We start from the raw sequence: 23,601 nt of genomic DNA on the forward strand, positions 1-23,601 counted from the left end.
TCTCCGGTTGTGAAGGAGTTAACGGGGAGGGCGGAACACTGCACCGGCCGCAGTAGATGATCGCAATATTGATAGCGAGAGGAGCGGAGACGCCACGGAGATCGTTTGGGAAATTCTATTTGGATTTCATTTGCAACGTGACGCGCACGTATTGACCTCGCTCGCGTTTTTCTGGATGATACCGAGGGAACGCGACGCGAGTACCACACCACACGTCGCGCCGATTCCGAAGCGGATACAAATGTATCTGTGAATTTAACATTGTATCATCGCGTAGAGATGCGCAGACGCGGGTCGCGTAGAGCAGGTGGATCAGGAGGAAGATTCATCTCATCATTTGAATGAATAATTACTGATTTTAAACAGCTGGGAGGAACCCCAAAGGCGCAATGGTCACAGTTCACGCAACAGCCCTGCTCGGGTTCGAACCCGCATTCGCCGGGTCACCTGTGTGAGAACCCGCGCGCTACAGTCATGCTGCCCGGGGTGGGTGTGTTCGGCACCAGTCTGACGGCTCGGGTCATCATCCCTCTGCTGAAGAGCGAGGGCTTCTCGGTGAAGGCGCTGTGGGGTCGCACGCAGGAGGAGGCGGAGGAGCTCGCGCGCGACATGAACGTGCCCTTCTACACCAACCGGATCGATGACGTGCTGCTGCACTCGGATGTGGATCTGGTGTGCATCAACCTCCCGCCGCCGCTCACCAAACAGATCGCCGTTAAGACGCTGGGTGAGTCGTACACTGTTGATCTGGATGAATTGCACAATGGTTCCTCACGAAGGAGAATCTTGTCAGATCTTGTTTCTGTCAGGTTAGGTGTGGTTTAATGACTACAGAAAACAGACCGAATTGCAACATCAGCCATTGCATCATAATTGTTTTTTCTGGTCCATTGAGAAACCCACAGAGGTGAATCTGACATCCAGAGACTGGACCATGGCTTTGCTGCAAGTCTGAAGCAGCTCATGATACATTTAATGCGTTTAGCAGAAAATGCATGCAGGCTAAAAATGTTTACCTAAAGTGTTCCCTGGGAATTGAACCCACAACCTTTTGCACTGCTGATGCAATACACTTCATCCATCATTTTATGAACTCTTTGCATTTGGACCGGTGGAAGTAAAAGCTCTTTATTCTCATTTACATCTAAATTGTAAATTCTAGACCACAATCACGTCAAATGGAGAACATTTCTCCTTAAAAGTAGTGGAGTTTCAGATGAGATCACATCCATATCGCCAACTGCTCTCAGACTGAAAAGTCAGTTAAATCTGTAGAAGATCCCAGACTTGTGTTTGTGTCCATTGCTCACTCATGTTTTGGTTCTGGCATCTGTTGTCTGGTCAGTACATGAGACATTTGCAGGTGTCCAGTGATGGTCAGAAATAACCTGTGAGAATGATTCATCACTGGGGATCAGGAGATTGAGCCCAAAATAACTTCAGATGGGAACCAACAACAGACTGATGATTGTCCTCTCTCTATCTTCTGTCACGTCTCTCCATGCTGGAATATCTAATAACAGCATTACATTCTGAATTATATATAGGATCTAGATTTTTTTGTGAAGGTTTCCAGCCTAGGGTGTTGTTTGTGGTTGCTAGGGTGTTGTGTGTGGTTGCTAGGTAATGATTTTCTGCTCTAACAATCAAGCTCAAAAATTCTGAGACTCAAGAAGTTGCTTTAAAAAATGTGAGTAAATGAGCAAATTATTGTCGATATATTTCCTCATTCTGGTCATTCTAGTCAGGTCTGGTTTGTCACGTTCTCATCATCTAGCCGTGGTTTATCATGATTATAAACTCGTATAAGGCTTCCTCAGAGAGAGTTTATCTGCAGAGCACAAATCACATGTGCTCATAGTACGCCATGTTTACTTAGTCCTTTATAAAGCCTTCCTTTAAAACCAAAACAGAGCAGTTTCCCATTGTTTTATAAGCTGTGTGTGCTGTCGAATCTTGTGCTGGATTAGTCCACAGTCAAAGTTTATCCTGGTCAAGTTATGAAAAGTGTTCAGCTCTGAGTAAACGTGTACTTTAGAGCAAATATTTAAGCTGTGCTTGTGTCCATGCACTCGGCAAATCAGCTAAAACACAAAAATTGATTTTCTCTCTCTCCCTTTTTCTCATTAAGATGTTAAAGCAAGGACAGAGGATCTGCTTCGGTCAATTATATTTACCACACACATCTAGTGAGCTGCCTTCCTAGACAGCATTTTAAAGGGATAGTTCACCCAAAAATAAAATAAAAGCAAATCTTTATTTTTCTCTTTAAAGCAGCATGTTGTGGTAATGGGGTAATCATCATCATCTTTCTTATCTGGTGATGATCAGACGCATTAGCAGCAGTAGTTTACTCATTCAGAAACTAGCTTGTAATCTCACTTCCTCTTGTGAAGGTGTGGGACGCTCTGCCGGTTTACTCAGTGTGACACAAGGGTAGTGAGCAGGAATGTGAGCTGGACAGGAGTTTGTGCTGAAGATCAGATGGAAGAGATTGGACGTAGTGACAGAAACGCATGTGAAGTCGCTCAACAGCAGCCTGATGAAACTTGATTGCACATGAGTTTGATACACATCAGCGTTCCTGTCTGTCCTGCTGGACTGCTTTGAGTGGGTAGTCGAGGAAAATGGTTGGTATTTATTGGAAGTTGCTGTGTTTTTCTAAAGGCATTCTTCCTGGAGATCATCTTAGGGCTATTAAATATTTAAGAAAAATGTTTTCAAGGTTTTGAGACCGTTTTTTAATGCATTTACTGCACTGTATTAATAACAAACAAAAAAGTTTAATGCATGCTGTGCTTGTTTTTAGAGCTGCAAAATTTGGACCAACATTAAGATTTGATGTCAATATGACTATAATGATAATAACTTAATTACATTTTATTAGTTTGTTAGTTTGTTTGATGTATGCATTTATTTATTTATTTTAAAAGTAATGGTATATTACTAAATAAAAATATTGAATTGAATAAAAAAAGAGTTCTAGTATTTCACTATAAAATTAAAAAATAATTTTTCAAGGTTTTTGTGAAAAAGGTTTTGAGATGGGTCTTCATGCATTTACTGCGTTATGTCATGCCTTTTCATGCATTTCAGCTTTACGTTTGCATTAGATTCAGATTTGTAATTAAATAAAAATATAGTAATGTTTTCAATTTGTAGGATTTTTTTTTTTTTAGTTTGAAGAAGATAAAAATATATTGAGCAATTGTGAGTTTGCATTGGGTTTGTGTCTAGTTCGTCCTCCATTTTGACTGTTGAATAATGTGCTGCTGCTGTCCTCTATCAGGTCCTCTTCTCCTCTCCCTGATTTCATGGCCTATGCTGGCTCTTAGCATTTCACGAGTGGTGGATTATGAAAGTGAAGCTCTAGTGGAATACATTAGCATTTCCAGTGTCTGTCCCGCTGGATTGATTCAGCTTCACTGTGGGTGTTAAAGAAACAGCATCTCTACAGTCTGTGCCTGTCCTCATTCTCTCACTGACACTGAAAATACTTTTTAAAGCAATGCTGACTTTAAAGCAGTGACAATGTGAAATCTAATTTCAGCTAAATTGTATCTTACTGATCTCTCAACCAATCTGAATCAAATATTTTTTCTTAAATACTGGATTTTTTCTTTTTAATTTACAGAGAATTATTTTAATCTCAATAATCTTGACATATTGCTGTAAAGTAATATACACACAATTATTTAATCAAATACAAATTATATCATAATACAATTCAATACAAAAACATTATATGATTATATTCTAATTCATATAATTTTAGATTACTTATTAAATACTCTATTTTGTGTTTAATAGTGAAATAGTGTTATTACAAGAGTAATATTTATTATTTTGTTTAATCATTTATTCAATAGTAATAATAATAACAACAAGACAATAATAATAATAATAATAATAATAATAATAATAATAATAATAATTATTATTATTATTATTATTATTATTATTATCATCATAATATTTTTCCAATTTCTCAAACATTTTGGGTCAAATGCTTACAAACAAGCACAACAAACATGGTCCTCTTAACAATTTGTAAAAACGTATTTTAAATCACAATTTTGCTGGAGAAATCCCCAAATCATGTAGCCCTAATAGTCATATTGATAAAAAATAATAATGAGTTTATGAGTTACTGAGTTTTTTTATTGCATTTAAAAAGGTCCCTCCAAAAATGTTGCAGACCTATTTCAAAAAATATATTAGTCTATATCATTTTTTTATTTATTTGAAAAAGGACCATTTCTGAACTTATCCTTTCCAATCATCCTTCTACCTGTCTGCTTTATCCTCTCCCCACTCACCTCCTTCAGGCCATTTCTTCTTCAGTTAAACCTGCGCTCACTCACATTATCAACACCTCTCTTCACACTGCTTCATTTCCCACAGCATTTAAGCCCCACAGTTTAAGAAACCATCTCAAATCCAGCACTTTTAGAAAACTACACACCATCGTATCCCTTCTTCCATTCATTGCAAAGACACTTGAGCAAGGTGTGTTCAACCAACTCACTATGTTTCTCGCACAGAACAACCTCCTGGACAACAACCAATCTGGCTTTAAAAGCGGGCACTCAGCTGAGACTGCCTGGCTCTCGGTTACTGAAAGAGCTGGCAAGAGCAACTTCCAAATCCTCAGTACTCATCTTGCTGGATCTGTCTGCTGCCTTTGACTCAGTTTATTACCAGATCCTCCTGTTCAACCTCATTAAGATGGGTATCTCAAGAACCACACTTAAGTGGTTCAAGTTTTACCTCTTAGTTAGGTATTTCAGGGTGTCTTGTAGGGATGAGGTTTCTGAGTCACAACTTTTTGCTACTGGGGTTCCTCAGGGCTCAGTGCTTGGACCGCTTCTCTTTTCCATCTACATGTCATCATTAGGATCTGTCATTCAGAAACCTGGCTTTTCCTATCAATACCATGCTGATGACACTCAACTCTACTTCTCATTCCAACTAGATAATCCGACAGTAGCTGTTAGCTTTGCAGCCTGCCTGACAGACATTTCAGTTCAGAGCATATGCCCTCCAGAAGTTTGTGTTCTGCAACAGAACCACGCCTCGTGGTGCTATCCCGAAGAGGCAAAAAATCACTCCCACAGACTTTTTCCTGGATTGTTCCCAGCTGGTAAAATGACTTGTCTATCTCAATTTGAGCGGCTGAGTCTTTAGCCATTTTAGCCAACGTCTAAAGACACATCTTATTCGCCAGCACCTGAACAATTAGTACTAGCACTTAGGCCTGCCTATTCTATTCTATTCTGTTCTATTCTATTCTATTCTATTCATTGCTATGTGTACTGTTCTAGACTAACTGGACTTGTCATAGCACTTGTACACTGTTGCTCTCTTGTTGGCCTGATTGCTTCTATTGTTCTCCTCATTTGTAAGTCACTTTGTATAAAAGCGTCCGCTAAATGACTAGATGTAAATTGATATCTTAGCCTCGTTCTATCTGTCGCTGCTGTATCAGAAATGCATCTCTCCACAAAAGTCCCAAAGGTTTGGTCTGTGGAAATCAAACATGACATTAAATGACTTCTGAACAGATTGTGCATGATGCAAACACCCACAACAATAACGAACCATGCCACTCTAGCTCTCCATCACTCTGAATGTGTAGTTTATAATCTAAAACATATGATATAGAGTCACAAACTCAAGCTGGTGAAATCAAATCTGTTGTGTTAATGTTCCTAGGCTGTCTGTGGGACTCTGCTGACGGATTGAGGGTGTGTGTGATACTGGTGCAGCGTGTGTTTAAGTAGTGATGTGATTGAGTCCTGCAGTATTGTGTGTGTCGGTCAGCCGGTCAGACGCAGTTCTGTGGAGTATCCGATGTCAGGTTGGCTGTCGTCCACCGGCACAAACTGCTGCTCGCTCATCTTTGGGATCTGGAGGGAGCGTCTAAGAATAGAGCAGTTCCTCAGTACAGTGCGTGACTAATGATACTGGATGGAAAAGGCAAAGGATGTCGCAGCAGTGTATGTGTAGGACACTATGACATATGGTTAATTAATTCCCAAATGGCGTTTTTTCCGTAAAAAATTTTTCTGGATCCATTTTCTTTTTTAAAATCTGTTTTAATATTTTTGGATTCAGTTGTAATGATTGAATCAATTTTTAGAAATCATAAAGCTTGTCTAATTAATTGAAATCTTTTCATTTCTATATCTATTGAATATCTATTTATTCCTTATCTACTTATATCAACTGAAACAACATTTTATTAGAAGTTTAATAAAAATAAACATTTTGCTTAAAATAAAAATTCTGGATTTCTTTTTATTGACTTGATTCAATTTAATAACTGAAAAGCATATCTGATCAATGGAACAAATAACTTTTTAATAAAAATGCAAGTTAAATGTTTTTTGCTTTTAAAAATTGTACAATAAAAATGTGTGTATATATATATATATATATATATATATATATATATATATATATATATATATATATATATATATAATTTTTTTTTTTTACATGATTTTAAAATATGCACTTAATTTCTTGACTACATGTTTTTTCGTGTGCAGTTTTTACAATATATAAAATGTTTTTTCTTTTTTTTTTAATTCTCTGTAGTAAATTTTACTGAATTTATGATTTAATACAAAATTATTCTCAAAAACAGATCAAGGTGATATTTACAAATAAGTTGATATTCCTTGAAAATTAAGTTTTATTAATACTTTTCTTTTCATTATTATGACTTTTTGAGAAGCATATTCTACTGTATCATACATTCTACAGTTGAGCTTTTATTTTGACACTAGTCCATGTCAAAACTTGACTAAGTGTACAGCTTTTGTACTTATTCTACATTTATGATTGTACACTGTCTGCATTTTCTTCATCATGGAAATTGTAGGGCATTATAAATGTGTTTGTTTAGCCAGAGGCGTGTAATTCTAGTCAGTTTGACCGACAGATCTCAGTCTGAACACCTTATTGAAGGTTCTTAAGGCTCCTCGCAGCATGAATTCACAGCACAAGGACGTTCCTGTGGTCTATATGGTGTGAGACCCCGGAGACGGCTGGACGCTCCCGTTCCCATGCTTCCACTGAATACAGCCGCTTGTTTGGGGAGACCCCGGCCCACCGTGTTAAGCCTCTCGGACCACTATTTACATGCTAATGTCTGCTGGAAGAAACGCTCTGAGTCCTGTGAAATTCTCTTTGTTCGCTCCGATGAATCGCTTTCAGTTGCTTTCTCTGCACACTGAGAAGTGAGCGTTCCTGACACACGTGTCCTCGTGCTGTGTTTATCTGTCGCTCATAATCTCACACTAGCGCACCGCAGCATGTTTGCATGAAATCTCTGTTCGTCTGGCTTTTGTGCATTTGAGCTTGTGACACTCATAAATAAAGTAAATATACTCAGTAACTCATAAACTCCTTATTGCATATGTTCATGATATGATATGATATCTCCATCACCTGGTTCTGTGTAAGATCATCAGCAGGGAATAATTAACCCTGTTTTACACTCTTGTTTCTGCAAACATTATCATAGAAGTCATTGATGACTTTTATTTAGTTAGAAATGTTTATCTCTGATCACATGACGTCAGAATCAAATTCTCCTACATCTTATCTAAGACAAATAGTATAACATATATTTTCATTGCTTTTAGTAACATAAATGTTGACTAAAATCAAATATAAAAAAATATATAGAGCCAAAAAAATGGACAACAAAATTAAGATGTAACTAAAATAGCAAATAATAATAATAGTAGTAGTAAAATAAAAGATCAAATAAAACTTAATCTTGTTTTATTTTTCGTTTTTGTTTAGTTTGTGTACTGAAATAACTAAAATTATACCAGAATTGAATCTGAAATAAACGTTAACAAAAAAATATATAGGCAAACAAATTATTAAAAAAAATGAATAAAACTTAAAAACTAAAAAAAAATTCTACATATGAATAAAAATGTAATAGCATCTTGTGCTACTTAACACTGGTGTTTCTGCAATAATCTAATACGCAAAAAATAAATAAATACTGTGTAAAACAGCCCATTTTAGTGATTTGTAATGTTATATGCCAAGGTTTTTAATATCATTCAGGTTTCATGTATAGAGAAGCCGCATGCACTCTCACTTCCTGTGGTTTGTGACTACTTCCTGTCCTCTGACACTGGAGAAGAGTCCATGTTTGGGTGGACTCATGCTACCTTTCCTTAAGTGGTTAAAGTCACTTTAGCATCCTGGTGACATGGTGTGATGTCACAGGAAATGAGAAACAGGAAGTGTTGAGGGTAATGCACTGATGTGAATTGCAGACTTTCATGCTGTCATTGACTTAACAAGGCAAAGATCAAACCTCATCCGTGCCAAAATATCTGATAACATCCTTCCTGAACACAGCGCCCCCTTTATAGAAGTTCTGCTAAATAGAACAGAAGCTGTATAATACCAAGTGTGTGTGTGTGTGTGTGTGTGTGTGTACTGTATATACACACACACACACACACACACAAACAGTTGTGTATTATTAAGTTCAGTAAAGCACAGATGATTATGAGATGAGGAAAAGTAATTTCTAAAAAAGCTGGCTTATAATTAGCAATTTTGTATAAGTATATATTCCTATTTCGTTATTATATAGAATTTAAACTTAATTGTATATCATTATGTGCACTGTAAAAATAGATTTTTTTTTTTGAAGTTTTACTTTTATTTAAACCTTTTTTTTTAATAAGAAAACACTATTTTTTTATAGTTTATATATAAATATAATTTATTTATTTTTTATTTTAATTATATTGTAATATAATATATTTACACTTTAACATTTAACGTAATTGGTTTCTTTCAATTTCTTTGTTTTTTAAAATTTATTTACAATCATTTATATATGAATGGCAAGAAACCGATTAAGTTACATGCAAAATTTTGAATAATTATATTATAATTGTTCTTTTTTTTTTTACCTTTTTAAATAAGAGTTTAAATTCGTTTTGGAATGGAATACTAGTAGGATTTAGTAAGCATTGTATTATTTTTGTCACATGACCTAATTAATATGCATTTATGTTCCAGATTGAAATGTTCATATCTTATAAAATAAATGCTGATTTATTTAGCGTTTTATTCAAATTTTGAGTAAAAGTGTATTAATGTTTGCCTAGTCTAATCTAATCTCATCTAAACTAGTATGATATGAGCAGTGTGCTGTTCTGAATATAAAACTCCTGAATAAAATCAGTCACATTTGTCCAAACTTTCCAGACGTGTCTAAAATATACTGTCTGGCTTTTGCACCAAATATAGTAATTTGTGTCCCACACAGACCTGGAAGAAAGGTTCTGCTTCATTTACTCCTGCTGTTTTCTAGACTTAAAGTGCTTTGCAATTAACCCCAGTAACGAAGCTCCGACTCCTGCAGACGGAGAGGACCGAGCGTGTTTCTGACAGAAACTGACAGCTCGGTCAGGCCGCTGGCCGTGACCTTTGACCCACGGCGCTCAGATACGCTGCAGTTTCAGCAGGACTGTTCAAACAGCTTTGCCAAACGCTGGTTTCTCATGTAGAGACAGATAAACGCTATCTACAGCTGGACTTTGAAGAATCAATAAAACCAGGAACAGAGTTCAGACGCGAGACAGTAAAGAAATATCTTTATTTATAAAGCACTTTTAACAGTGCAGATTGCAACAAAGCAACTCAACAGCATTAAATAGCTAAATATACTGCTCTTGTCATTTCAAACCTGTGTGACTTTCTTTCTTCCACAGAGAAAATGATGTATTTACAAATCATAATATGCATCTAAATCTACATCCATTTGTCTATCTATCTACACGCGCCTGCATTAATGACCTCCTCAACACACCGCTTCATTCCCTGAGCGTCCTCTCATTGTTCTGATGCGTGCTCATGGGTTAATTAGAGATGAGCTGCTAATTGTGTCTGGGCAGTTGCATGAGAAAGAACGACAAGGGCGTCCAGTGATTTCTGAAAGAGATCTGTTTTACTGCAGAGAGTGTGTGGTTTCATCAGATGAAGGTGAGGCGCTGCTGAACTGGTCCTCAGAGACTCGCAGGACGTCCCGACAGCGGACGAGAAACAACAAAGACGGGGTTTTAAAGGGGGTTTTCCTCATTTGCAGGTATTTGTAGCTGAGTACTGTGTTCACTTGAAAACAGACTCATACTCAAGAGACAATACATTTATGCATAAAGATTTTAAATAGATGATTAGAGAGTTGCTGACAATTAGTTTTATTTTAGTATTTAATATTATGTATTTTTATATTTATAATATACATTTTTTTTATTAGTTATAAATATATTATAAAGTGTTAGATATTTATATATTTTTATTAATTTGTTTTTTATTTGTTATGCATTTTATTTATTAATAACAAAAATGTGCTGTATTTTTAACCTGTATACTTTTAACATAAACACTAGGCTGCCCAAGAAACCATTTGCAGTTTATATTTGTTTGTTTATTTTAAATATAATATTTATTCATTTACATCAGAAATGCATATTATTAATTATTTATATATTTATTTATGTATTTACTTGTTTATATTTTGTATTATTCATTAATTTGTTTAATTATATATTCTATAATATACAATACTTTTTAAATATATAATTAAATATTTTTTTATGTTTATTAATTTATATTATTATTATTAATGCATTTATTCTAAATATCCTTAATACTATTTTTTTTATATATGATAATTTTATATTTATTTATTTGTTATATATTTTATTTCTTTATAACTAAAATTAAGTCATTATTATATTTATTTTAATTCATTAGCAATGCAGAAATTACCTCTTAATTTTTTTAGCATGAGCATTAGTCACCGAAGTCTTGTTTCTAAAGGAATAAAGTTGTTGTGTGTAGTGTTTGTGCGTCTGGTTTCTCGTGAGACTCATGCATCTCCACACTTTCTCAGGCTGATGTGAACGGGTGACGTCTTGTCTTCTGTTCATCAGCGTATGTTGTTGCACATCTATTCAGCTCAGTAAACTGGCTCTTTCTCCGTCCTCGCTGTGACTTGTGTCTTGTTTTGTGCTCAGTGTTTATGGTGACTCAATAGCACACAGTCAGAACTCAACACAGCCTTCTCTTCACCTCACTCCTGTTCATCTGATTTCATTAAACACTGCTGGTGTCTCAAATACACGACTGCAGACGCTCTTGATTCGTCCCTGAATATAAACACAGTCACATGGTCACCTGACACAGTCGGCTCATTGTTTTGCGGTGATGTTGTTCTTGATGTGTTAGACACTTTTCAGACAATCGGATGTTGAAATCAGTCGGATGGCAAGTGGTTTTCTGTAACTTCCTGGTTTTGATTGATTATTCCCGGCGGATGGAAGTAGATGGAGAGCATCGTGAGGCTACGTTCACAATAGCACTGGCACACTACACTTAGTATTTGTACTAGGGGTTTAAATTAAGTTCGATGAGTTTGAATTGAGCTACAAACAGGATGCTGAGCAATGAATAAATAAATAAACCAATAAATACATTTTACTTTAAATAAAATAAATATTAATAAGATAAAATAAGATTAAATATTAAAAAAAATTCACTTCTTAAACTGAAATAAATACATTAAAAATATATAAAAATTGCAAAAACTAAATTAAATTAAAATAAAAATAAAAAGGAAACTGCAAAATATAAAAAAAATATTTTGTAAAATAATAAATAATATAAAATATATATTTTAACATTAAAAAGAATTGCAAATTAAATTTAGACATAAGGAAGTAAAATTAAAACGAACTGAAATTCATGTAAATGTCATTTTTAACGAAGCAAAGTTGTGATGCGATGTATTTGTGAGTGAGATGAAGTGCAGGATGTTTTTGATCTTTCTTGATCAGGATCTAATGTGAGCGTGAGGTCAGAGCTGAATGTGATCCGTCGTTGTTCTGATGTAGATTTGATTTTGACAGTAAAAGCAGACCACGGCACAGATTCATGTTCTTCTCAGGATTTCTCTTCGCTGGAGAAGATGAGGCTGTCTTTGTGTGTGTGTTTGTGTGTGTGTGTGTGTGAGAGAGAGTGTGAGATCAGTAGTGTGTTCTGGAGCAGGCTCTCACGGGAATTGAAATTCAATCTCAGAAATGGTCTCGATTTCGTCGTCAGAAATCTTTCTCTGTCCTGCAGTCGTGATTTAATGCTCAGTTTAAAGAGTGTGTGGATGTTCTCACTCTCATCCACACACACACACACACACACACACATATATATATTATATAATATATTATATCATTCTGTCACACATGATCTCTTCATCTGGACAGCTTTAAAGGCGATTTGTTCAATATAGATTTTTTTTAACCCTCAGATTCCAGATTTTCTAATAGTTTTATGTATTTCGGCCAAATATTGTCCTCCTAACAAACCACACATTGATGAAAAGCTTATTTATTTATGTATAATTATAAATTGTTTTGTTTTGTTTCATTTTATTTAATTTGGGATTTTTTTTTTAATAAAAATGGCATAATAGCATTTTATGCAAAATATGTGTTAATTTTTTTTTTTTTTAATTAATCTGATTTATACCAGTATTATTTTAGTATTATTTATATGCTGTTATACAATTTCTTAATATTTTGAATTAGCTTTTAATTTTTTTGTCATCATTTATTTTAGTTTAAGTTTTTTTTAGTTTTAAGTATTTTAGTGATTTGTTATGTGCTATTGTTATTTGTTGTTTTTATTGCTTTTTTAATATTTCTTATTTGTTATTTTTATTTAAAATTTTGTTTTATGCGATTTGTGTGTGTGTGTGTGTATTATAATATAAAGTATAATACATTTAAATAAAATTATATAAATATATGTTTTTGTTTTACTTTTTTATTTACTATCATTATTGTATTTTAATTTTTATTAATTTCATTTCAATTAACAAAAACATTAAAAAAAAAAAAAAAAAAAAATATATATATATATGTATGTATGTATGTATGTATGTATGTATATGTGTATATGTGTATATATATATATATGTGTGTGTGTGTGTGTGTGTGTGTGTGTGTGTGTGTGTGTGTGTGTGTGTGTGTGTGTGTGTGTGTGTTTTATTTGATACATTTTCTAAAATTATATTATTTATGATATATTTTATATATGATGCTATATGAAGTGTGTATGTCCACACACAGATCAGGAGTGTATGGTGTGTTTGTCGTGTCTCTGGCTCTTGATGTGTTTCAGCTGGGAAATGTGTGTTGGAGCATTAAGATGCTCGCTGTTATTAATGTGCCTGTGTTTGTGTGTGTGTGTGTGTGTGTGTGTGGCTCTCATCTCTGCCATACAGATGTATCCTATCACACACACACACACAGTCATTCATGGCTTCAGACAGAGTGGTAATGTGAGATCAGACTCTCTCAGCCGGACCTGTTTGACTCGCTCTGGTTTAAAGCCTGAGGAAGTGGGTCAGGTGGAGTCTCTGCTCCATCACATCACTCTCCACTCTCACGCTGTGGTGTTCTTGTTCTGTACAGCTCAGTAATAAAGACTGTGTTATCATCAGCAGCATCATCATGACTGTCTCAGCTTTGACCTACAGTACTCACTGATGGAAACTATCAGCTCCAGGACGCACGCGGTCACAGTGAGCTGGTCTCCTGGTGTCCCGAGGTCAGCGTGAGGGAGATTCTGCTCGTCATCACTAAATCTGTCCAGTGATAACTCATGCTTTCATACCATGCAAATTTAACTTTGCTTTTCTGTGATGTTTTGAACATCGTTGTTGGGAACGTTTCTGAAAAACATATTAATAACATTAATAAGCTGCTTTCCAGGAGAAGGCTTTGAGTAGTGTATTGCCATAGTTAAATTGTTTTGATTTAAAAATGTTTTTTTTTTTTTTTTGTATTTTATGGAAAGAAGAATTTACAAATAGGCTGTATCTGTCGAAATCAAATGTCTTAAACATTTTCAGATCTATCTAATCTATATTCTTCACATTTGCAAAATTGTGTTGCTAAAAATATTAATATTCCTAGTATTACTAAAGTTTTTTTAAAATATAAAATTGCATATAGTGGCTGATTTGAACTACATATGTTGTACAGAACAGAAAACGTATACATGCTTTTGGAAAATTAAAATCCTTTGACAAAAGCATTCCAAACGTATGTAATGTGTCATATTTCAAAACGAAACACAATATTCAAGCAGAAAACAACTGTGACGTCAGCCAAAATAAAAGTCATTTCCGAGGTGATTTTGATGAAGTATTTTGCAGACAGACGTTTGTTTTCTTTGGTCTGAACGCTCTCCGGTGAATTACTGACAGAAAGAGCAGGAGCGTGCATTTAAGAAAGCAGACGGGTTGGATGCTGATTTAATGTGGACTCTAAACCTGATCAGATCATCAGTCTCCGGGGGTTTCCTGCAGATCTAATGCTCACAGAGATGTTTTTGTCCATATATATGAAAATAAACCCACGGCTCCATTTATCTCCTCACCTCTGGGCTTTTCTCTGCTCTTAATTGCTGTAGGACATCAGTTCATCTCTCTCTCTCTCTCTCTCTCTCTCTCTCTCTCTCTCCATTAGGATGATGGATGTGTAATTATCTCCTCTCCACTGCTCTCTAATGCCACAATTAAATCCTGGAAAAGCAGTAACACTGATTGATATTCAGAGATTTTACACCTTGAAAAAAATGCATATGTCAGAATTTCTGGATAATTTGTAATTATTTCTGAGCTTTAATTGATTTCACTGCAAAAGTAATTTCTAGTACTTGTTTTTTTTTTTTTTTTTTTTTTTTTGTAATATATATATATATATATTTAACTTGTTTCCATTTGTGCTCCATTTAATTGCATTCTATGCTGACTACGGTTCCATGCAATGAGAATACAAACATGATCACAAGAACATGTTTTACAGAAATATTCCTCTGTTAAAAGTGCTTCCCACACTAGTGTGTTTTAATGGAGATGTGATACGAACGAACAGATGCACACAGACATCAGTGTTTCTCCTTCACAATCCACCAACCAGAGCATTTGTGTTCCTCTCACTGTTTTTCAGCACATCTGAGATATTATAATACTGTATATGTGTTTGTATTGGCAGCCTTTCTTTAGATTTACAGACGGTTCATATCACAGATGTTCAGAGTTGCAGATTATTACTATATTATGATAACTTGATTTGACGTGGACTTGAACTAGATGCTTGTATTCTGCCAGACTGTTTTGAAGTGGTTGCCAAGGAAATGCTACAGTATATGGTTGCTAGGGTATTCCGATTGGTCGCTAGGTTTCTAAGATAGATGCATAATTGTTTACTAAGAGGATACTGATGCAGTTGTGTGTGTGTGTGTGTGTGTTGTGCAGGTACGATGTACATTAATGCTGTTCAGATCCCTAGAGAGAAAGAAATTGCAAAGTATTGGTATCTTCACACTAATGAGCCCACGCTCTCTCTCTCTCTCGCTCACTCTCTTTCTCTCGCTCACTCTCTCGCTCACTCTTATGAAGAAGAAATGAGTCAGGTTGAGGGGGAGGGGCTTAAGAATAAGAGGGACTGATGACATCATCTGAAGACAAGCATTTCTCTGAGGAATAACATCATCAGTCATTCACAATAAAAAAAATCATGGCATTTCTGAACCGTGGCTGCTGTTAAACCAACACAGATTTATTTTCTCGTCTCCCACACTGGGTTTCTAGAAATGGGTCAGCTGGATTAATTTTCTGACCCGTCGGGAGATTAGCCTGCTAGCTTTTTCTGCTGCGAGTCTGAGGAGAATGAAGACGCAGGACATTATTCAGCTCGTGAGACTCGTGTGTAAAATTCAGCTTCATTAGACTAGCGACATCTCAGCTTTCAGTACATACAGTTACACTACAAAGCTTGCTGTTAAAAAAGTACAATCAATTAATACTTTTATTCAGCAAGAGTGCATTACATTGATCCAAATTAATATTTTTGATAAATTCAGTTGACTCACAGTACAGTACCATAGAAATACTGTATATCTCATTGTTTTGAAATGTATATTGAGGAAAGTTTGCCATCTGCTGGTATTTCTAGGTCTTGCAATGAATTGAAACCTGCACTGTAATAATAAATAAATATTTTTCAAAGTTGTAAATAAAACCGATAATTGGAGTATGTTTAACAAAAAAAAAAAAAAATCTTACAAATTTTATTTAATGTGTTACTGCTACTAGTGCTATTTCTTTGTCATTTTATTTTTTATTTTTTATTTTTTTTTGTGTGTGTGTGAAATTTACTAGCCAAGTATTAAGTATTTACACTATTTTCCTCCGGTGTGCTGTTCACTGATGTGATTGTGTTCCTCAAATAAAACCTCTTTTCTTCTACACTGAAAACATACTTTAAGATTTACTTTGAAATCATTTTAACTCAAAATTGCTATTGAATTTCACAAACTTTTACAAAGAAACATAGAGTAACACATTTGATTTTCAAATAGAAAGAAAACGTATGTTCTTTTATAACATATTCTGTTTTATTTACAACTTTGAAAAACAGGTTTCTTTTCATTGCACTACCGATGAATACCAGCAGGTGGCAAGCTTTCCTCAATATGCATGTGTTATTTTAGAGCTGTCAGGACATGTCTTTTAGATGTCCTGATGTCTCTGTTTATTGTAATCCTTTTGTGTCAGTTTAGTTTCGTCTAACGTTCTCTCTCGTTCCCTCTTCTAGGAATTGGCAAAAACGTGATCTGTGACCGGACGGCGACGCCGCTGGACGCCTTCCGCATGATGTCGGCGGCCCAGTACTACCCGAAGCTGCTGAGCATCATGGGTAACGTGCTGCGCTTCCTCCCTGCTTTCGTCCGGATGAAGGAGCTGCTGGAGGAGGGTTACGTGGGCGAGCTCCTGGTCTGCGAGGCGCAGGTTCACGGCGGGAGTCTCCTCGGGAAGAAGTACAACTGGAGCTGTGATGACCTGATGGGGGGCGGCGGGCTGCATTCGGTCGGGAGCTACATCATCGACCTGCTCACGTTTCTAACGGGCCGGCGTGCGGCGAAGGTGCACGGCTTCCTCAAGACGTTCGTCAAGCAGACGGATCACATCCATGGGATCCGACAGATCACCAGCGACGACTTCTGCACCTTTCAGATGGTGCTGGAAGGAGGCACCTGCTGCACGGTCACGCTCAATTTTAACGTCCCGGGAGAGTTTCGGCAGGAGGTTGTGGTGGTCGGTACGTCTGGAAGGTTGACGGTTTGCGGGACGGATTTGTACGGACAGAAGAACGACGGCAAAAGCGGTCAGGAGCTTCTTCTTAAGGACAACACACCTGTTGGAAACGCATCTCTACCGGACAAAGCGTTCCGGGACATCCCGTCTCCGTATCTCACCGGCACCATCTGCATGGTTCAAGCCGTACGGCAGGCGTTTCAGGATCAAGACGACCGGCGAACGTGGGACGGACGGCCGCTGACGATGGCCGCCACTTTTGAGGACTGTCTGTACGCGCTTTGCGTCGTGGACACGATCAAGAAGTCCAATCAGTGCGGCGAGTGGCAGAACATCGAGGTGATGACGGAGGAACCGGAAATCAGTCCTGCGTACCTGATCAGCGAGGCCATGCGGCGCAGCCGGATGTCTCTGTACTGCTAGCGCGGCGCGTGAGTGAATGTGCATGGATGCATACTGAGCTCGATGCATTTGGAAAACTGGAGAAGTTCATGCAACTAAAGGAAACATGCATCTGTGTGCCACAAGCATGGAGTTAAATGCTTTAAAACATCAGCTCCTGGGATTTTTTTGGTGTCAAGTATGCAATAAATATGCTTTCAGATTGAAAACAACCACGGGGAAATGCTTTTGTACTTGTGATATGTTTGTAGGACATGCAGGATATTTTCAGCATTGTGCATCTGAAACGATGAAGCATCCGTCAGCACGTGTTTAATGCAAACACACACTCCTGCGTCAAGCATGAAATCTCCACTCGCACTGTAAACTACTGGATTCTACTGTGTGTTACGAGCTCGATCTGGACAAACACGATCCGATGTTTCTGCTTTGTTAATACTGATATATTTAAAATCCCGATGTTTGTACGTGTTTGACTGGTATCTTGATTGTCATATCTGTGGCTTTACGGTCCCGTGTTTTCCACCTGTAAGATTTTGAATTGTAAATCTGCCAAATATGAAAAGGCAAACGTCACGTCATGTTAACCGTCGGTGGTTCTCAACTGGTTTTGCTTCAGGATCTGACATTATGTGCTGACCCAAAATCATCTTCAAATCAAACGCTGTAATGATATTATATGCCACAGGTCAAAAATTTGGAATGTGCTTATGTTTTATGCTTATAAGTAACTATTATTAATAATTGGGCCATAATAATAATAATATCAGAATGATTTCTGAAGATCATGTGACACTGAAGCTTGGAGTAATGATGCTGAAAATTCAGCTTTGAACACAGGAATAAATTACATTTTACTATATATATTCACATAGAAAACAGCGATTTTAAATTATAATAATAATTCACAATATTACTTGTTTTAGTCTATTTGTTAGTCTATTTATCAAATAAATGCAGTATTGGTGAGCAGAAGAACAAAGAACATAAAAAAATCTCAATATTTCATACTTTTGACTAGTAGTGCGTATAATATTAATATATAATAAACTTTTTAGACCCAAATATATGCATAGTTAATAACATGATAGACTGTATAGGAAAACGATTTTGTAAATGCATAAATAGTAGCAGAAATGTTATTTATCGTATGTGTATTTAATGTCATCATCTGGATTATATTTATTTTTTTACCTGATGTAGATTTGCTCCTGATTTTTGGTATTTTTCTGTCTCATCTGACTGTTTTCTAAGAAAAGACAGATGATTTTATTGAAATCATGTGGACGAATGACAGAAAGATGCTTTTTCTCCTTACTATACTTGATTATAGTTGCATTTTATTTATAATTTCCCCCTCGAATTTCCAGTTGTGGAACAGTTGAGAACCGCTGCTTAAGACTGTTGAGGAACGTTGCACTTCTTTGAGGCCCAGCAAATGCCTTTTTTAAGCCTGAAAAAGATCAACCAAACTGTTGCAGACGTGCTAAAGGTGCTAGAGAGCTTTCAGTCTGAAGATGTATTGGTGTATATCTAGTTTAGGAGACATCATTCATATTTAAATGCAGTTGTCAGTACTGAAACCTTGCTGTGTGTATACGGCTTGAGTTCTCAAGATGATTAACATACTGAAAAGATTTTAAAATCAGATTTTTGAGTCCATATGTTTTGCTAAGCTCAATTCTGCAGTATTTTATTTGCTGTATGCATGCACTGGAGACCGGTGTGTTGGCGGTCGTCCATCACTGTGCAACTTCTCACTGCGTCACGACGAAAGACTGGAGAGTCCAACCATGTGGCTGTGTTTTATGCGTATTTTAATGCTGCTTGGAGAAACACCTGCTGTACATTACTGGAAACATGCTCTGTGTAGTTTATAAATGGTATTTATTTCTTATTCAGAGTGTTTCATATCAAATCAGGAAGTGTGTGTACTGTGAGACAGGAAATAGAGGCCTTTGCTTGTGCATTTCTACAGGAAGTGTGATGTCAGCGATTAAAAGTCCCAAACTAAACCTGTCCCGGTTTCCCTCGCAAATGTGATTCACTGCATTTTTTTACTGAAACCATTGCTTGGTTGAAAGTAATAGAAATGTGTCTTTAAGGAAAAATCATCTCTGTTGGACAAGAAAGCATTTAATATCATTCTCTCCCAGGCAACTTACACAGAAGCAGCGAGTAACGCTGCTTAATTTAATATTTCAGAAAACAAGGGCCATAGATTGAGCATTTTGAGTAAGCAAAACAGTGCATATTTACATAAGTCAAAGCACAAACTATAGCTTTATACTGCTGCAATCATCGTGATTCAGTGAAATAAAGACTAGTCTAATATTTTGCAAGCGGTAGATTTGTGTAGTGATAAAACGATCAAAATTAAAACCACACATGAATCCATGTTCACATTATGAGTGTTGCCATAGACGTGAATAATTCAGAGTCTGAGGAGGTTAAGAGCTCTCAAGGGTCTCATTTAGTAATATTGATAATTATGACACAAACTGAACAGCATAAGCTACAGTGTATGGAAGCCCAATTTAAAAAAACAATAAAACCTTATGACAAAATGTCGTTTTATTAGACATAGAAATTATATACTAAGTCATAACTCTGAAATAAAAGTCGAAGTCGAGATATTTGAGAGATAATAGGTCATTACGATCATTATAAAGTTGAAATTATTACAAAGCCAATTATGAGATAATGTCAAAATTATGACTTAGGAAAAATTCATAAACGCCCATGGTAATTTCAACTTGAGTGTCAGTTTTTATTTTTTATCTCAGAATTTTAACGTTTGTCATTTTGACTTTCTATCTCATACTTTAGACTTTGTCATCACTCAAAACATTGTCACAGTTCGACTTTCTCAAAATTTCAGCTGTTTGTCATAATTATGACTTTTTATCTCAATTTTGACTTTTTTGTGTTATGACTCATTTGAGTTATTGTCACAAATCAATTCTCATATTTTCAGTTTTTTTGTCACAATCATGACTTTTTATCTCATACTTTCTCATTTTTGTCATAACTATGCCTATATAGACTTAGTATTTCATAATTTAAACCTTTTGTCAAAATTGAGACTTTCTGTTTCAAACTTTAGACTGTCAATTTAGAATTTTTGTCAGAGAGTTTTTAACTCAAATTTGATTTTTATGTCATAATAATGACTCCCTTTCTTATCATTTTGACTTAGTATGTCATAATTTAGTTTTTTTTTCCCATAACGTTGACTCTTTATATCATATTTTTACCTTTTTCCGGTAAATTTCAACTTTTTGCCATATCATGTCATGATAATGACTTTTATGAATTTTTAAACAGCTGATAATTGTTTTTTAAAGTATGATTATTTTTCTCATGTGACGGAAATGGCCTTCCACAGATTGTCACTTGGACCTCCAGAGATGATTTTTCTATGATGTGAGACATTAAGGCTGCAATATAAATAGGGCTTGATTTTTATTCTTTACATAAAACAGCAATGTTGTTGCTACATCCCTGACAGCGATATAACACAATTTCTGTGATTGTCCGAGACTCAGACTTCAGTGAGTCTCAGGGATGTTGAGAATGAAAGGCTCTTGTGATGTCAGTCATGAGAGGGACGTTTGGTCGTCTTCAGAGGTGTTTATCACTGGTTTAACATGGACACACTGGAGTCAAATGCCGACTACTGTAAGCTTGAACTTGCCTGTTTCTGAACAAAGCTCAACGATGAAACGATGGAAACTTGAACCTGTGAAAAAAAGCTGTTACAACTGGATATGTTTCAGTGTGAGATTGCGCTTGTTCTCTGTGTTTGTGAATATGTACTGTATACTCTTCCTGCTGGGCAGCATGTGCAAACACCTGTGTGTGTGTGTGTGTGTGTGTGTGTGTGATGAGGACTGATTAAAGAAGGGATTCAGCAGAAAACCCTGTTTGGCTCTGTTACTGTTATTAAAATTAATGTCCTCATTTAGAGCACACTGACCATCACTTTTAAAGTGCGTTTTATACCATTTCAAAATCTTGTTTGGTTTCTGCTTTTTGTGCTGTGCCTGCTATAAGAAGTCAGCACTGGTGGTTTTAAAGGGTGGAAGAACACCGTGTGGATTCAAGTCCTTGAACTGCAAAATATAGGGAGACATTAACACACAAATGTTAATCGTAATATATGTTAAATGTTACCAGAAACCAGTGTGCACCTGCTTAGTAAAATAAATAATTCTCCAGTTCAATGGACCATGCATATGTTTTGTAATATTTTAGTGAATTTTGAGTAAATATTGAGTAACAAAATGTATTAATCACAGTTGCTATGACTCTACAGTGTCTTGCATACAGTATACTGTTACGTATAGTATAGAATTCCCATTAAGTTATGAAAACATTATAGAATGCTCTGTGTTCAAAATTTATTTTTTTATATTTAAAACATGTTTTTCTTATTTATGCAAATGTTAAGAGAACATTAAATGTTAGAATTTTGAACACGTTAGGAGAATGCTACTTTTACAAACTCTCTGAACATTCTAAATTAAGTAGTAACATTTAATGATGTCTAAATGTTTTTGTGCAAACATTTGGAGAACGTTAGTAAAGACCAGATAACTTTGACTTAAAGTGCTATTAATGTTATGGTAACACTTTATTTTAGGGTTTCTTAACTAGATGCTTAATAGCATGCATATTACTAGAATATTAGCCATTTGTTAGTAGTAATTAAGCACATATTAATGCCTTATTCTACATCCATAATCCTACCCAATACCTTAACTTAACAACTGCCTTACTGACTATTAATAAACAGCAAATTAAAATTCGAAAATTCGAAGTTAATAGTGAATAAGTGTTCCCTATTCTAAAGTGTTACCAGTGTTACTTTAAGAGAACCTTGCCAGAATGTAAGACCAGTTAACAGGGAACCTTCTCAGGACTCTCAAGAATGTTGTTTTATCTTTTTTTTTTTTTTTTTAAGTTATATAAATAATAAATTAGGACAAAACATTCTTAAATTTAATAAATTTGGAACGTTCTCATAATGTTCAGGGAAAACATTCTTAGAATGTTCTCGGAATGTTCTTATTAAGTTATTTGTACTTGAAAGTTCTAAGATTTTTTTTTTTTTAAGAAATCTTTAAATAATCTTTAAATAATTTTAAATAAAAAAATCTTCAAATAATTTATTCAAAATTATTTATGTAAAATGTAAAAAAAAAAAAAAAAAAAAAAAAGTTTTTGTACCATAACCTTCTTAGAACACAACATGTTTTTTAAACATTTAAAAAACAATGTTCCCACAACATTCTTACAATCAACATTTGTCACTGGGTTATCTGCCCATTTCAGTGGAGCACCAAAGGAACGTCACACAAATCACACGTTTAGTTTGCAAATGCTGCCCATATGCAGTGCTGTGTTGCCCAAATGTTAAAGGAATCCTGTCCATTTTGATGATTTATGGATGGTTTTGCATATATTTATTGCACTATATGTATATCGTGGACGCATGGACTCTTAAATATGTTTTGAAGTGACGGACGCCTATTTATCAGTCATAGACAAAGTATAGGCTATTAGCAGCCTAATATGTTCTTTTCTATATCTGAACGGCCCTTAACTCAGTTGAGTGTTTATTACGAACAGTTGACCTGTGAAGGCTTGTGTTTGAGTGTTCATGCTCGCACTACTCTCTTTGTACATGCAGGATAAGAGAAATGTGTGTTTTTGTTCACATGATCTGACATGACGCCGTTCAGAAAGTCTGGAAGGAGGTCTGATTCTTTGAATAAACCAGGGCTGACAAATTCACTTTCCTGGCTGTTGGGAGATTTTGTTGGGGTGAATTAGGAGGACTATGTGATGTATTACGTGTTCAGTCTATAGGTATGTGTATGCACCTGGCTACGTCACATCACTTTCACATTCACATTATTTTGTAAGTGGGTTGTGCCTTTTGAATCGATGCATAAATGCAGTAGAGCACACGATGG

The 23,601-nt window shown here is 35.6% G+C and overlaps 2 protein-coding genes across 2 annotated transcripts in view; one reads left to right on the forward strand and one right to left on the reverse strand.

The window, feature by feature from the left end:
- Positions 1–8: 8 nt before the first annotated feature.
- Positions 9–23,419, forward strand: LOC127946512 (glucose-fructose oxidoreductase domain-containing protein 1). The gene is made up of 2 exons (XM_052543133.1): positions 9–727; positions 16,719–23,419. Exons 1-2 carry the CDS (start codon positions 475–477, stop codon positions 17,639–17,641), a joined length of 1,176 nt encoding a protein of 391 aa, XP_052399093.1. The 5' UTR covers positions 9–474; the 3' UTR covers positions 17,642–23,419.
- Positions 21,670–23,601, reverse strand: part of LOC127946084 (receptor-type tyrosine-protein phosphatase eta-like) — a 31,494-nt gene continuing 29,562 nt past the window's right edge. Inside the window, exon 10 of the mRNA XM_052542399.1 lies at positions 21,670–21,735. Within this exon, the coding sequence (XP_052398359.1) occupies positions 21,670–21,735 (66 nt within the window). The remainder of the gene's footprint in view (positions 21,736–23,601) is intronic.

The sequence above is a fragment of the Carassius gibelio genome, chromosome A24 (genome assembly GCF_023724105.1).
Source record: "Carassius gibelio isolate Cgi1373 ecotype wild population from Czech Republic chromosome A24, carGib1.2-hapl.c, whole genome shotgun sequence".
Classification (NCBI taxonomy): Eukaryota; Metazoa; Chordata; class Actinopteri; order Cypriniformes; family Cyprinidae; genus Carassius; species Carassius gibelio.